This window comes from Coptis chinensis, chromosome 6, assembly GCF_015680905.1.
Source record: "Coptis chinensis isolate HL-2020 chromosome 6, ASM1568090v1, whole genome shotgun sequence".
Classification (NCBI taxonomy): domain Eukaryota; kingdom Viridiplantae; phylum Streptophyta; class Magnoliopsida; order Ranunculales; family Ranunculaceae; genus Coptis; species Coptis chinensis.
Genome location: NC_141461.1, coordinates 39,577,383 through 39,594,052, shown reverse-complemented (window position 1 = coordinate 39,594,052; position 16,670 = coordinate 39,577,383). Strand labels below are relative to the sequence as shown.

General features: G+C 38.6%; 1 protein-coding gene across 5 annotated transcripts; it reads right to left on the bottom strand.

Annotated features, from left to right (window-relative positions):
* Nucleotides 1-9,054: 9,054 nt before the first annotated feature.
* Nucleotides 9,055-15,102, bottom strand: LOC147492936 (blue-light photoreceptor PHR2-like). 5 transcript variants are annotated; one of them, XR_015199084.1, is made up of 8 exons: nt 14,935-15,102; nt 14,618-14,674; nt 13,363-14,345; nt 13,032-13,112; nt 12,097-12,523; nt 10,529-12,043; nt 9,579-10,420; nt 9,055-9,495 (listed from the first exon to the last, which is right to left on the bottom strand). XR_015199084.1 is itself a non-coding variant. In XM_086566563.1 (7 exons), exons 3-6 carry the CDS (start codon nt 13,461-13,463, stop codon nt 12,307-12,309), a joined length of 273 nt encoding a protein of 90 aa, XP_086422689.1. In that variant the 5' UTR covers nt 13,464-14,345; nt 14,618-14,674; nt 14,935-15,091; the 3' UTR covers nt 11,997-12,043; nt 12,097-12,306. The 5 variants fall into 5 exon arrangements, 1 of the variants encoding a protein (XP_086422689.1); XR_015199086.1 differs by lacking the exons at nt 9,055-9,495; nt 9,579-10,420 and having other exon boundaries at nt 11,997-12,043; nt 13,363-13,585; nt 14,285-14,345; nt 14,935-15,091; XR_015199087.1 differs by lacking the exons at nt 9,055-9,495; nt 9,579-10,420 and having other exon boundaries at nt 11,997-12,043; nt 13,032-13,109; nt 13,363-13,543; nt 14,285-14,345; nt 14,935-15,091.
* Between the last annotated feature and the right edge of the window lie 1,568 nt (nt 15,103-16,670).

Sequence of the window (16,670 nt, the reverse complement as noted above, 5' to 3'; positions counted from 1 at the left end):
CACCCTTTTCTTCAGTTTTATGTTTAAGATTTTATTTTAAATCAGATAAAAGCTACGTATTTATTAAAAAATTAAGTAGGCATTATGGAGTATGGACTATGGAGGTATTTCAGGATGAGCTGAAAGTTGGTACGTTGATCTCAATAACGATGAGACCGCTATTTCAAACAAAACTCGCAACTTCATTTCATCTTGTTTGTGTAATGCTTTTTGTGTGCAACAAAGTTGGAAGCTAAAATATTCTTAATGGGACAATTTATTGGCAGTCGGAAGGCGACCGCAGGAACACACAATTCCCACATCACCCAAATTCAACTAGGTGAGAGTGGTGTCAATGTAGGTCATGCATCTGCAGCAGGTACATCATTGTTGTATCACTCTTACTCTTATTCTTCTCTTTCTAGGTCGTTTTCTCTCTCTTACTTCTGCCTCTTTTCTCTCCTCATTTCCTCATTTCCCTCTCTTCTCCTCTTTTCTCTTTATACCCCATCTCCTTTCATCTTAGTCGTCCACCTGTTCCGGCCTTCGTCTCATGGTTCCCGGCTTTCTACGTGTGCGTCTTTCTACCAAGCGATTTAGTGCGTGGTCCACGAACGTGATCCCCTGCCTCCCGACTCCCTTTTGGTGTCTGGCTTCGTGGCCATCCCCCCACTAATCCTCTGCCCCTTGGATTGAGCCCCTACAAATGTCCCCTCTCGAGTCCGCGAAACATGATCATGATCGGGGGTCGAGAAGCCCACTCCCGTTTTTTCTCTCATGTCCTATTCCCTTCCTTGCACGTGCCACCAATGTGCATATGAGGTTACGCATGTCCAACACGTGCGTCCCTATCAGTGCCCCCTTCGATTCTTGTGCTTCCACGCGTCACGCTCCCCACGATCCCTTTTGTGACTCCTCGATTTCCTCCTCTCTCTTTTTACCTTTTTGCCCCTCCTTCCATTCAAATCCCGCTCTATTCTCCTTCCTCTTTCCAGTTCACTATCATTTGCCCATTTGCCCCTTCGTCTCCTACACCTCCCTCTCGTTTCTCTCCACCCTTTTTTCTTCCTGCCCTCTCTTTAGACCGCATGCCGTTCCGTTTTCACCAGTAGTGTTTTCTGCACTCGGTCATCTTCTTCACTTTCGACACCATGATCATTCAGGCTTGATTCCTCGCGATTTAGGTTGGTTCTCTCCCCTCACTTTTTTCCGTTGTTGCATTTTCTCTCTCCCCTTTTATTTTAGACTGCAACTACTTTTCCCTCTTCTTTGAATCTATTCCCCCCTGCATCATTCTCCCAATGTTTAACTCAGTTTCCTATGACGACTCCTCTTCACGATCCAATATGGTGGCGTCCCCTCCTCCGGTTGACCTCACTGCGGCCCCCTCCACGTTTGGGCAACCCACTAGTTTGCCGCCACCCCCGTCACGATTCCGTAGACCTAAATTAGAAGCGATTAGGGATGCCTACGGGATTCCTGATGACGTCCTTGATACACGGTATTTTCTGGTTTATTGTCCTTTAAGTCCGAAGTCCACAGTCCAAAGTCCGTTAGTCGTCCATTTAATCAAGTTACCTTACTCACGTGGATTTGTAGGATAGGTCAATTAAGGGATCGTCCATACCTTAGGGCTCAGCAAGGTTCATAACTGGCGGATTTACTGCTTTTAGTGAGTAGGATTTTAGGTTATTTAGTTGGTTTAAGTAAATTAACGGCAATGCAAGTAACGTAAAATAATAACGATTGATTTCTACGTAAATAAACATGGATAGAGAAACATGAGAAGGGTTAACCGTACTCATGCAAGAATCAGTTTCAACAGTTATAATACCATATCACTACAGCTCTAATCCGTCTCGAGTTCATAGATAAACCCGAGACGACGTCAAGTATCGATCCCTAGCGAGATGCACGCATCTCTGAGCTCATCTCACTAGCATAAGGAGTCGAACTAATATTCCATCTCTGGAATATCATTTCAGCTCCTGGTTCGATTCTACATCAGCTGGACAAATCAGAGAGCTATCTGACACCATAGAGTCGCGCCCGAGACATTTTGGGTCTCTCGTGAGACTATTTTGGAGCATCAACACTCCAAACTTGGATAGTCTCAATTATTTTGGGACCGGATGTATAATCCACACCTAATTCGTAAGTAGTGACTCTAGAACATTAAAGTGTCAATCCGGATCCTCACACGAGCATCATTAACCCTCTCCCTGGGGGGGTTTTAGCTCATGGTCATTGGATGATTAATTGAACTTGCTGTATACAATAAATAAGTAAATGAAGAACAAGAATTAAACTTGAAAAGAAACAACTTTTATTAAGTAAGAACTTACAGTACTGAAACTGGTATGAAAGCTACTGGAAAAGAAAGCTACGTACTGGAATGAAACGGCAAAATGAAAAGCTAAAAACTAAAGTCCAAAGTCTCCAGCCTAACCAACAATATATAGTGAGGTCCCCTCTCATATATATATCTCTAGCCCTTCACGTGAAGCACTTAACTCATTTAATTGTTTTGTTTTTACTCAACTTGATAACTTCCAAACTTTGTATTACAAAGTTTGTCTTGTTATGTTTTAATTTTGTTTTGTCCTTTTGCTAAATCAATTCAAACATTGAATTGTTTTGTCTTTTCCTCTTGCAATGTACCACACAATTGTGACTATAAATTGCCACCTGTCTATGCTGACTCGTCATACCTTGTGGACCCGCAGAGTGGGTCCATGTGGTGTGTCCAGTGGCGGCGCCGATTTTGGTATTTTTATAACTTTTTGTCTTTGCGTAGAGTTCGTCACCCTGGTTGCTCTGGCAGTTCACTAGCCGAAGTCGGCGTCTAGGTTTGAAAGATGTGAGCTTCGGATATTTGCTACTTCTTTATATGTGGACTCGGTCTGCACTGGTTTTGTTCCTTTGGAAACTTCGGCTCTAGTCAAACTTTGTTGGGCTTCACTAGGCTGAGTGTAAAGACTTCAAATATGCACAGTATTCCCGTACTTTGATGCATGTTTTAATATCATATTCACGTTAACTGCGAAAACCTACAAAAGTACAAAAATATAATTATTTTATGATTATTAAACACGTAATTAACCAAAACACTATGTCTCTACGGGGTTTAGTATTACAGTTTTGGGTGTTTATCACACCACCCCCAAACAGCACTTTGCTTGTCCTCAAGCAAAGAAGAGACATTAAAATGATAAGTGGCAAAAAATGTGTTGTCCTAAGCTAAGTCTTATTTCGCAGAGTGCGGTTGCATTGACCGTATGCAATAAGGCCTTAAACCACTAGGAATTCTCTAGTGGACGAGTTATAGCCTCATGAGAGTTTTCTAGAGAAGATACTCACAAACTTCATTTATACTACAACGACTCAGTAACAAAGGCTTGTTTCCTTAATTAATCTTAGATATCTATACATCTCACTAGCGGGGGAAATAAGGATTAATTCTTTCAAAATTCAAGTTAATATACATACAACAATCAAAACATCTACATATGAGCATGCATGCAGTGATCTTTACAATGAAATGTACTAGCATGGCCGTTTCTGGATCCTTTGGATAGCGTTCTTAAGTAGGTTCTCACAGGTATGTGTCGAAACACAATTTCTCTCTCATTTTTCCACTCAAGTTTTGCTAACTCCAGTGTGCAGTGGGCACACGTTTCCTCACATACTCAATGACAGTCAGAAGAGTCGAGGTCGAGAATTCACATCTACTACTTATTATCACACCACCCTACTCCTAATTGAGTTAGAGGTCTTTATTAGGTGTTATGGGGCTTAGGTGGTAGTGTAGAAGAAAATGGAATGGAAAATTCAAAAATGATAAGTAAGATAGAATAAGGTCTTTGAGATATTTTTACTAGAGAAATCTTTATTTTCTTTTCTGTTTCTAACATGAGTTTCCATACTTGGTTTTTTTAAGCTTTTGTATTCCCTTTTGATTTGATTTTGGGGGAAATTCTAAGTTTGATTTTTCTTTTGAATTTTTTGGAAACATATTTCTATTTTTCTTTTTCTTTGCTATATCGATCCAACAAAGGCCTAAATTCTTGCCTAGGATTCGGGTAGTGATCAAGTAAGTAGACATGTGAACTTCTCTATTCGAAAAAACTACTCCTCTGAGTCATTACTTACATATCACACATTTTGAGGCTATTTAGTTAGATTCTCACAGGATATAAAAATTAAGTTGTCTAACCATGGGTTCCAAAAACTTACTACTATGTACATTTAATGATAGTCAGTGCATAAATGTTCATGAAAAGATGTAAAAATTATTGTATATGTATTAACTTAAGTTTCTAAGAACAAAACCTAATTCTAATGCTATGGTGAAATTTCTAAATATTTTTCATCACAGAAAAGGAAACGAGACTTTGTCACTAAATACACTTATTTAGACATTAAATAAAACTATATACAACTATGAATACTTAATTTTTGCGAAAAGTTCTCACCACCCCCCAAACAGTCGGACGCCACTACACCATTTTTTCTGATCTGGAACGGATGTAATCTGTTCTTGAACAGGTTTGGAACAGATGCTACGTGTTCCTGTTTACTGCGTTCCTAAAATGATTGAACACATTTGGTGCGTTCCTGTTTAAAGTTCCGTGCGTTCCTGTTTAAAGTCTTGGAACAGACTGCACTTGTTACAAAGCTCTCCCGGGAGATACCATAGCTGTTTCAAATTTAAAGGGTGGAACACTCTTTAAGCGTTCAAATGAAAATTTTGAAACACTTTTTATGCATTCGGATGGAGCATTGAACTAAAAAAAAAGTCTTTTGAAAGTGTCCGGGTGGGTTTTAGAAACATTCCAAATTGCACTCAATGCCAAACTATGACTTTACCAACCGCAAGGTTAAAAATAAGTCTTCTTGAGTGCACAGGGGAAGCGAAAAACAAGCTGCAGAGCAAATCATATTACCATGAGAGCATTTGCAATGCGGTGATAGAGAGGGGTAGTGAAAACTATCACCTACTTGGGTCCAAAACTGGCGCTGCGGCAATGCGGGGTGATAATGAAGGTGATAATTTTCCCCGGTTCAAAAAAGGTGAAACCTTCCACCGAAGTTTTTCATCGACTTGTTAACTTCCGGACGGGATGTTGGATTCCGTGCGGATTACAAAAATCACCGACGGAATCCAACATCCCGTCCGAGTCCTAACGGCTAGTTTACCAACGGTCAAAAAGTCGAACGGTCAAAAAGCGGTCAAAATAAAAAACTTTGGTATATATATATCTGACATTTGTTTCATTTCAACTCACACTTCCAACAATCATATATCATATTTCTTCTTCTTTAAAATCAGTTCTTAAAAACCAAATATCAAATGGCATCAACTCAAGCATCTCAAGCAAGTGGTAGCACTCAAGCAAAAGCGAGAGCTCACTTTAGCATGTCCGATGATCAAGCTCTATGTCTTGTTTGGATAAAAATTAGTGAAGACTCTATTGTTGGTGCTTTCCAAAATGCAAAAGGATTTTGGAATCGTTATAACAAACGAGTTCAATCAAGCATGGGTCGGATAGGTCTCGATTCAATTAGCGGAAGGTGGAAATATATTTCAAAAATGATGAACAAATTTGTTGCAATTGTGAATCGCGGTGGAGGCTCGACATGCAAGTGGTACAACAATACAAAGCCGGGTAATTTACAACGTTGTCAATTTGGAATTTATTGATTATCTTAGTCTTAGTCTAATTATTTCCGTCTTCGCCTAATTATCTTAGTGTATTTATTATTTCCATTTTAGTCTTAGTCTAATTATTATCTTAGTTTTAATTATTATTTAGTCCTAGTGATTATTTTAGTCTAATTACCACCATTTTTTTTTTTTGTCCGAGGCAAGGATGGCGTACCAACTACAAGAAAAATCGGCTTTTTCACTTGATCATTGTTACGTTATACTCAAGGATAATCCAAAGTGGAGTAACGTTTTTGAGGCAAGGTCAAGCCGCCCACAAAGGGAAAAGGTCGCAAAAATGATGGTGAAGATTCAATTTCTAATTCACCAAGTGTTGGTGGAGTTGAATTGGAGGGTTCTCAAGAAATAGAAGCGTCCAAAAGAAATTGAAGCGTCCTCTTGGATCGAAGAAAGCCAAGTCCAAAAGGAACCAAGAAAAATCAATTGGTATGTTGGAGGGTTACTTTACACGTTTAGAGGATACATTTTCACGGGATGCAAATGAAACACAAAAATGCTTAGAACTTAGGAAAGGGAACTTTGCATATGGTCAAAGAACTGTGATGGCAAGAGAAGAAAAAAAATCGGATTCAAGCAGAAAAAAATCAGGTTCAATTGGAAAAAAATCGGCTTCAAAAGATGCAATATGAAGCTAAGATTTTAGCGACCGATACAAGTGTCCTCCATCCCGATACCGCTTTTATAATCGAGCAACAACAAGCTGAAATACGTGCTGAATGGGGAAGGGCTAGAGGTGGTTCTAGCTCTAACTAAGCTTATGTATTTTAATTATCTAGTATTTTATTTTAATTAAAGCACTATGTATTTTAATTAATGCACTATGTATTTTAATTTCATTGTCTTTTTAATTAATGCACTATGTATTTTAATTTCATTGTATTTTTAATTAATGAACTATGTATTTTTATCTAACCTGTTTTTTTTTTAATGCACTATGTATGTTACATCCAATATAATTATTTTCATAGAAATACAATTACCAATAAAATTAAAATACATTGTAATATAGTTCATTAAAATACAACCCGATTAAATCACGTTGGAACTACATAGAAAATACATTAGGAAATACATAGGAAATACGTTGAAACTTAATAGTTCACGTTAGGAAATACATAGGAAATACATTTTCATTTCCATTTTAATTTTAAGCCTCCTTCTCCCTCATCCGGATCCGACCAATTTGGATCATAAATTGGTACCGGATCTGCTTTTTCTTCAATGCTAGTCCATTAAAAACATGTTCAACTAAGTCCTTTTGAAGATTAGTATGTGTAACTTCATTTACGATCTTATTTCTTGCTTCAATCATCGATAGACAAAATGAAAACCATCATCTTCCCGAAAGAAGCGGTATTGTTTATTTCCTCGACCTTTCCAATTCCAAACTCCACTTTCACGTTCATTCTCAACAATCATATTATGCATTATAATGCATGCCTTCATTATATCTCCAAGAACAACAACACTATGACAACGCGCGAAGCCTTAACAATATGTCATCGTGCACGCAAAAACTCCAAACGTCCTTTCAACATCCTTTCTTGCGGCTTCTTGGCGTTGAGTAAAGATCTTTTCATGCTTATTTCTTGGATAACGAATGGCTTGAACAAATGTGCCCCATTTTGGGTAAATACCATCGAATAAGATAATATCCCATATCATAGTCATTACCATTCACATTAAATGCAACGGCAGGAGCCTCACCTTGCTCTAATGATTCAAAAACATGAGAACGATGAAACACGTTAATGTCATTATCGCGAACTGGTAGGCGAAGAAGCAATGCCGGATCCAACAATGTTTGTCCGCAACGGATTCAAGTATCAAAGTTGGTTCCTTCTTGTACCCTACATGTGTTCCAGCCCATCCACTTGGGCAATTCTTCCACACCCAGTGCATATAGTCGATTGATCCAAGCATTCTTGGAAAACCCCTTGCCGCATTTTCAGCTAATATCCTAGCAGTGCCTGCCTCACTTGGTCGTCTCAAGTACTCTTCCTCAAACGCCGTGATAATTTCCTTGCACCAACGCTTCATAGATACATTTCTTTGTGGAATCTCCAATTTGTAAATACTCATCCGTTGAATCGGAAAGAACAACCGGTTGCTAATTGTGCAACCGCTGCGGCTAGTCCCTTTTGTAACCCGAGAAATTGTTTGCCGAATCCAATCCATCCACCTTGTCTTTAAAGTAATCGTCGAATGATGCAACGGTATGCAACATATACATAAAAAGCTCTCTTGTCATCCTGTACCTTCGCCTAAACTTATGAGGGAGGCAACTTACAAGGTGTTGTGAAGTAATCCCTCATTATCTTTTGTTTCTTGAAATCACCACCATCTCTAAACGTGTACTCTCGCCGCTTCACGGATCCACCGTTTTGTCCAGTATCCACATCTTCAATTTCAATGGTCGCTTGAGTCATTAATGCCCCAAAGAAATGGATAATAAGCTGCAACCTCCTCCTCCTCCTTCCCTCATCATATCATTATGCTCATCTCTTTACTCTTTCCATGTAGTCATCTTCGTGAGAAGTACCATAAAGGCGACGGTGAAACCGGAAGATTTAACTATTACTACTAGATCCTCCCCATAACCTTTGGTTATATGCAATTCTTTCTTCTCTAGACATTTTTCCTATTTTTAGCTTGGTTGTGGGGAAGAAGATGGTCGTGTTGTTTGTTTGATCTAAAAAGAAAGAAGAGTAAAAGCGAAATATGAAAGGTAAGGTCACATATGATAAGGTCACATGTGATACTTCGATTTTGGTCCACTTACCAATTGACAACACATTTTATTAGATTTTTGTTCACTCTCCAAGTGACAACACATTGTATCCAAATGTCTATCCAAATGTACCCTCAATAATTCCAAATGGGCCACTATCCCCATCCATAATTGCATTGTTTGGAATAGTAAAATGTGCAGGGAGGAGGACTTAAAAACCAGACGGGATGTTACATTCCGTCTCGGTCTATAAAAACCAGACGGGATGTTACATTCCGTCTCGTTATCCCCATACACTATTCTGTCGAACACACGCCGAGAACCAAACCACCCGCAAAAATGAGTGATATTCCAAACTAAAATTTTCTACGTTTCAACAAAGATGCGGAAATGGAGTGAAACAAAAACAAATGTGAAACGAATGTGAAACGAAATAAAACAAATGTTCCATTTTGGAAACATCTGAACTTATAAATTTTTAATTTTTTTTTTGCCATAACCTCATTTGTTTTATTGACATATTCATATCAAAACCCGCTAATATACTTTGAAAATAATAAATAAGACAAACAACAATCATGAACAACACCCAAGTCTAACACGAAAACTTCGGTAAAAAAAAACTAACTTATAATTTCTAAAAAAATTGGACATAACCTCCTTTGTTTAATGACATATTCATATCCAAAACTCATCAAAAAAAACACGCTAATCAAAAATTCATTACAAACAACAATCCCAAACGCCATAAGACAAGTAATGGCGCCGCGGTTATTACAAACTACAAAAATATCTCCATCGAGACCTCCTCCCCCTACGAGAAGGCTCGGTCGAAGAGCTTCTCCCCCCTACGTCGTTGTCGCCTCTCTGGTTGAGCTTGAGCTTGAGGTACTCCACTTCCAGCATTCTCCAACTCTTGCACACGTCTCTGAAGCTGCAAAGTTCGATTACGTTCTTCTTGTAAGTACTCAAAACTACGACGAGAGGACTCCATGAAGGACTCACACATGGCATAACTGAGAGAGCTGTAGTTAAGGAGCTCTGACCTTACTTCATCCTGTTTAACAAAACAAATGCAAGTTAGGGGTTATAGTGAATACTAATAATAACAAATCATAAATAAATTCAAATCATACTAACCTCGGCTTAACTTTTCTTTCGGATCGACAAAATCTGCTACCATCTGCGGCATCTACCGGTGGAATAGGTATTCTCATATCTTGCCCCCGAAAGTAATCATGCTCCAACGCCAAAGGTCATCATCATCAAATATCGTGGGAGTTCTTTGCGGCATCTGAATATCATGAAACACCCTGGGCCGGGATCGTGGCAACTCCATCCTCCGGAAATGAATGTCGGGCCTCGATGCTCCGAAGTAACCCCTTCAAAATTGGTGCCCCGTATAACGCACCCTAGTAAGAGACCTCGACCAACCCTCTTCCAATATAAGTCATAGTCGCCCGTAAACCGAAAACCGATCCGTCACGGCCACTCATTTGGGTTTGCTCTATAGTGTGAAAGAAAAGGCGGGAAAGAATATCGAGGTCATCATATCTATAGGTGGTGGGTAAGGTATAACAATCTCTCCGGATACTTGCATGACATCCGTCCCCAGGTACCATCGATGGTGACCACCCTATAAAAGTATCATTAAGCGGCCACCGAAAAGAAACCTTGCTCTATGATGACACATATATGATAATCTATGGTACTTTCGGTGTTCTCTGGAACATCCGGAATATCCGTATAAAAAGGGTCCGAAAGATGAAGGACTCGCCCGGGGTTGCCACTTTCGGTCGACTAGCTCCTAAAAGCTCAATCTGGCGGCGAGTGTTATGAATATTATCGCGATAGGTCCCCATACCCCTCTCGCTACGATGAATCCCCCATGCTTGAATCACGTGGAATCGGTCATGAGTCTCATCCTCTTCCAACCTCTTCAACACGGGATCGTCACACCGAAAATGCTCGTTACCACCAATCTCGTCATCAATAGATAAAATACAATATCAATATATATATAAACATGTCAACATTAATAATTAGATAAATAAATGAAATGAAACAATAACTTAATAAATAAGACTTACCGGTATAATAATCCAAACAAAGCCGCATGGAAATCGCTTTTAGCGGCTTTCGTCTCAACTCATGAGATATAGCCCGTAAAGGTATGCCAAGATGGATTGACCCGGTCATAATCCCACATCCTCTCTACGTCCGGCGGCGACCATCCACCCGATCGTAAATAACTATCGGCATATCCAAATAATACCGCACCAACAAAGTAGAAGAGGAAGGCACGTCACATACTTCGTGGATCGACTCTCACCAATATGATAATCTTTCGGCTTCTCGAGTCTATTCAAATATCTCGAAGTAAACCAACTCATATTTATAGCTCCTCCCTTAAACCGCTTTCGGTAGATAATCTCAAAAAACTCGTCTTTGCTCATCATCTTCAACCAAATCAAAACCTTCAAAGAAACTTCATCGCCAGTAATAAAACCTCTAAAGTTTCATCAAAAGGAACATCTCCATAACCAATTGGGATACCCGTGAGCATTGTGAAATCAAGAGGGTAATCCCAAGCTCACCCCATGGGAAATGGAATGTGTGGGTAGTTGGCCACCACCGCCAAACTATCCCAAACAACAACGCTGATCATTTTGTCCCAAATTAGAATTCAAAAACTCCCAAATGGTGTGGCGGATATAATATCGATGAATCGACAAAATTAGAATCCGTTTTAATTTCATACAACGCCACCCGACCTGACATTTGAAAGTGCACAACGACTTTCCATAAGTGTACTTCCTACATTCAACAAACACGCAATAATGATATAATTACAACTATTTTTTTTTTTTAAAATAATAATGACAAATTCAAACTAATTACCGCAACAACAAACTTGATATAAACTAACATAAATAATAATAATTAACATAAAAAAAAAAATCAAAACTTACTTGAGATTCCGCCACTCGATTTGCTACGGTCGGACCGATGTTGGCGCTTAATAGTGGGTGTTCCTCGATTTCCTGCAACGCTGGAAAATTAAACCCAAGTTCAATTTCGTCCTCCTCGCCCACATTACGCCGTTCTCGACGACGATATTTTTTGCCCCTTTTTTGGAAATTTTAACATTTCCAAACCATCTGAATGCTCTTCATCATGTGGTGAGGTTGGTGGGGATGGGTTGGGGGTGGAGAAGTCATTATGAATGGAAATTTGTGTTAAAAGGTTGTTAATGGAGGCTACAAAATCGAATTTTGGTGGAAATGAAGTGAAAATGGAGCCTTGTTAGCGTCTGTTGATATTGAGCCATCGACGGGATGTTACATCCCGCTCGTTATAAAAATATCGACGGGATGTTACATTCCATCTCAGATCAAAACCTCCGCATCGGAATCCAACATCCCGTCCGAAATATTTTTTATCACCTCAGATTGCATTAACTTCACCTTGTTTTTCACCGGTTGGTGAAAAAGGGGGGAAAAAGTGATGAGGTGGCGGTGATAGAGGGGAAAACTATCACTTGCATTGCAAATGCTCGAGTGACCGGTTTTATTCGGGATATTACAACTTACAAGTGAGCAATTCTAAGCCGCAAGGCCTTGTAAAAGAGCAATTGAGAACTACCGATCCATTTTGCAAAAGCACGGTTGGCCTTGTAAAAGTACACCGTAAGGCATATTACAAAGTTGAGAACTACCATCCATTTTGCATTCCATGCATCAGTTTATTCAACCAAAAACACAAAGGGAATCCCATGCATAGGAGAAACTTTTCCTATGAACTGAAAACTAGAGGCCAATACTCAACAGCTGGATCTTCCCAAATACGGTCTTTCACCCTCTACATTCTAGGTACATCTAGCGCATCAAAAGAGAAAGAAACCACCTCTTAAATGAAAATCGAAAAAAGAAACTACGCAAAGAAAAAGAAACTTGCGTAGTAGCCATTAATTTCATTTCACTTCCATAGAAAAACCTAACAGGCATGGGCAAGGGAGCATGTTGAAGCTGTTGCTGGAGCACTCAAGCATTTTCTTCGATGAGCTGCATTTCTTGGTGATGAATCTGATACAAGCACGATGTGAAACCGAAACGGCAGTCATTAGTATGGGAAGAAAAGTCAACATGAGGCAGTCATTAGTATGTGTCCTTTGAAAAACATAACAAAAGATGAGATGAAATGGATGTCTAGCTATTTTGAACTGATCGCAACGTATCCCCTTAACATTCATGGTTTGGACACGGAAGAACAATATATGACTCAGAAGAGATTATAACATAATATTGATGGATATGATATGATAATTAGATTGGAATAAATCAGCAATGGGAAATCTCCAAGGCAGATATCCATATTTATGTTTTACCATCTGAAAGTAAATTACTTGCTCTTACTGCTGTTGGTAAACTATGATCAGCACAGGAGAGTTCATTAAGAAAATGATAACTAGAACACTGCTCAATAGAAGTGCTCGTGGCTGTTCTTAGAGGAGAGAGCTTTTAGTATACTCGCAGATGGGAAGGGTAAAACAGCCTCTAGCTAGTTTAAGTGGCATGACTGAATTATACATACCTGAAGAAATCCCTCCATAACAACTCAAACATCAACCAGTTCATTCCACCAGCTGATGGGCCATTACCACCTACTTTCCTGCTTCAGGTAGCAAATTGTTCAAGAAATGTGTTAGAATGTAGGATATATGTAAAGGATATTTATGTAATGTCCATACTGATTATTATTTAGGTGTATGGTACTTATAGAGGAATGTAATAGTTAGGGTGTACCGAATTCAATAAGGCTTTCAGACTTAAGAAAATGATAACTCAAATCTAATTCAAAAATATATGAGAGAGCTCTTGAAATAGGAGCATCTTTTAGATCAAAGATGTATAATGAGCCATACCTGGCGGCAGATTTCTTTATTTCGTCAAACATGAAACGAGGAGATAGGCATCCTGTGGCTAGCCATGGAGAGACTTTGCAGGAGAAATTCGCCCCAAACATGCTGCCTTGGCCACCATCCTTATTTAAATTGGTTGGTTGCGCCAAACATTCGGCAGCAAACTTTTTGAGCCTATGCAGTGCTTCAGTTTCCCCTCCCACAAGAGAAGCATTGGTAGTAAGTTCTCCATCATGTGTGAAAAAAATAGCTTTAACATCAAGGATACTATATCAACTATTAGCTACGAAACATGGACACTTCCTATTCTGAAAATAGTCCGTGTCGGACACATAGACACACGGACACTCATGCCTGAGACACAGACACATTATGGATACGATTTCAAACTCGGGTTTCTTCTATACTCTAAAAGACTAACAAAATAATCTATTAATATATTTACAACTCGATATAATATGCCACTTAATTTCATAGTTATTTGTTTGTAAGGAGGTGTTTTTTAAGCTCTAGAGCTCCATAATCAGTTGTGTAACTAAAGAATAGTTAAAGTTTTCTTTTTAATTAGCTGTGTCTCCGTGTCCTATTCATACAGGTCCCCGTGTCAGACACTAACAAGAAGCGTATCCGTATCAATGTGACTTAGACTATTAGCAGACAAATTGAGAGAGAAATTCTTAGTATGAAATGTACTTGAAAATCTTCTTTGGCAGGCATGAACTAATCAAATTAGTATGAGAAACCAATAGAGCATTTGACATGGCTGAAATTGTTTCTATAACAGTTTGGAATGAGAAACCAATCTAAATTATTAAAAAAATCACTAGCAATAAGTAACATGAAAAATGGTGTTCCAAGTAGGCACTAAACAAGCATCGCCAGAGTTAAGAGAATGTGAAACAAACAACAATAAGTAAAATAATACCAGTGGAAACTTTCCTGGACTGGTCAGAAGAAAGGAATCCCCCACAAACATTTTCTGGGTCCTAAAAACACATTTTCCATTCATATCAAAATATAACACATACAATAACACCACTCCCCTATGAAAGACAATAAGCTGATAAAAAACAACTTGGTTTGGTTTGAACTAAAACTTATACTATATTTTGTTTGATATAAGCACATTACATCCCTTTTTTTTCCCCGTAAAAATAGGTCTAATTAAGCTATTCAGATAAGTAACAACAACTTGAGATTGAACCAAAACTTATTCCATATCAAATTTACCCTAAAAATTTGAAGCAACAATACTTACTTGTTTAGTTCAAGTTCCATTGCATCAATATCACTCAATACCATAATAATCCAGTACCTGAAACTTACAAAAAAGTTTAATCGTCAATTAAGAAAAAACATTAAGTAGAAACTGCATTTATCATTCAAAAACCTTTAGGATCATCACATTTAACACTTCGAATCAGAAATTTCACAAATCACTTCAAAAATTGAAACAAACAACCACCAATTTCATGTAAAATTACGTAAAGTTACTTATACGAAGCACAATTTGATACGAATTTAGGTGAATTTGCTAACCTAGATCTCAAAATCAATTAGGGTTTGCGAACTTACCAAGGAAGAGCATTTGTAGATGATCTCTTTCAAATCGCCTGTTCAATTTTTATTAGGGTTATGAATATTTGGAGAAGGTCGGAAAGTGAGCTGAATTCAGAATGAGGGGCGTACCTTTTTCTCTTCTCTCTTTTCTCCTTTCTCTTTCTCTTATGAGCTATCTTATATAGTTAGGTAGATTGACATAAATAACCTTATGAAAGATAAGTTGGAACGGATTTGTAAGATTAGAACGGGTGTTAGGCGTTCCAAAACAGGAACACTTATTGTCCATTCCAAATAAATTTAGCCACCGTTCCTATTTTGAAAAAATGGTGTGTTTTGAGCAAAAATATAACTGACATCTTCCAAAGAAAATTATGGTAACACAATATATATTATACAACACAAAAGTGAAAGCACACTGTTAGGTTATTTATTTTTCACATTAGAACGTAAAACAAATATGTACATCAACTCACATTGCCCCAATTATGAATTGGAGGTAGATCCATTCTCGCTTCATCTTTATAGAAATGTCATTCCTTTGAGTCACGCCAGTTTATCATAGTCTGCCAGACTTCGCTCCACTTCCTCTTTCTAGAAGTGTCTAGATGAGCTATCATATCTTCGTTATAACGGAAACAACGAACTTTCCTCAGATACCTTGAAGGGTGCCGCCATATCCGAAATTGCAAAGAACGAATTATCTTGTTTGTCAGACACATAGAATCTATCCGTACCCAGTCATGAAAAGTGACCGCAAACTGTGGGAAGAATGTCCTCATTATCCGGCATGCTGTAACTGGCAAAGTGATATAGTGCTGCCGAAAAAGATGAGCCCATTTTCAGGTTCTCAATTACTAAGTTTGTGATGTCGAAGGCGGTATGTTGCTGGGCTAGAGTATGGAAAGTCTTACAAGCTGATTCGGAGGTAGTGGAAAAATGCCAATCCCCCATGATGTTCAGAAGGATAAACAACATGGCAGTCCCGACATTCATGATCATACTGGCTAGTGGAATTGTGTTGTCTGGCCATTGGCCATGTTCTACACGTTCAATGACTTGGGCGAGGCCATCACCATAACGGCTGGCGAAATCTTCCCAAGAATAGTCATTAAAGTTGTTTTGTATGATGTATTGAATGGGGGTGTTTGGCTAAATATAAGGTGGTTAAGGTCCAAAGCCATAGCAACTGCTGGCTAAAAAAAGAGATGTCTGGTGTTACTAATACGGATTGCAAATCCATTCAAAACGAAACCATGTGTAGCAGGTGGATCCTCCATATGATCATAAAAATAAGTTGCCAAACCTGGAGAGTATGTTTGCTCAGGGTGTAGAATGAAGGAGTTCCAACCAACTTGGGTGATGAAGTTTCTAAAAAGATGTCCATTTGCAGAAGAATTCAGCAAAGCATGGAAAGATTGTTTTGGAATAATCTTTGGAGATGACATTGTAGAAGACGTGTGAAGAAAGATACCACCTGTAGACAAAGATAAACCAAAATTAGAATACGATGGGAATGACTAAGTAAAAACAAATTACATTTATTACCATAGAAAAATTGCACTATATTAAAATCTAAAAAGAAAATGGCAAAGAACATAAATTTGCAAAATCTAATTTGTGTCATGGGCCCAAGTAACGGCGAGGATTCTTAGGTGAGAGAAATCCATTTATAAGATTCTCGATGCGGTCAATCCGTGCAATAACCTGTTGCAATAGGGCGCTCTGTGTCTGGTAAATCTCGGCTTGGT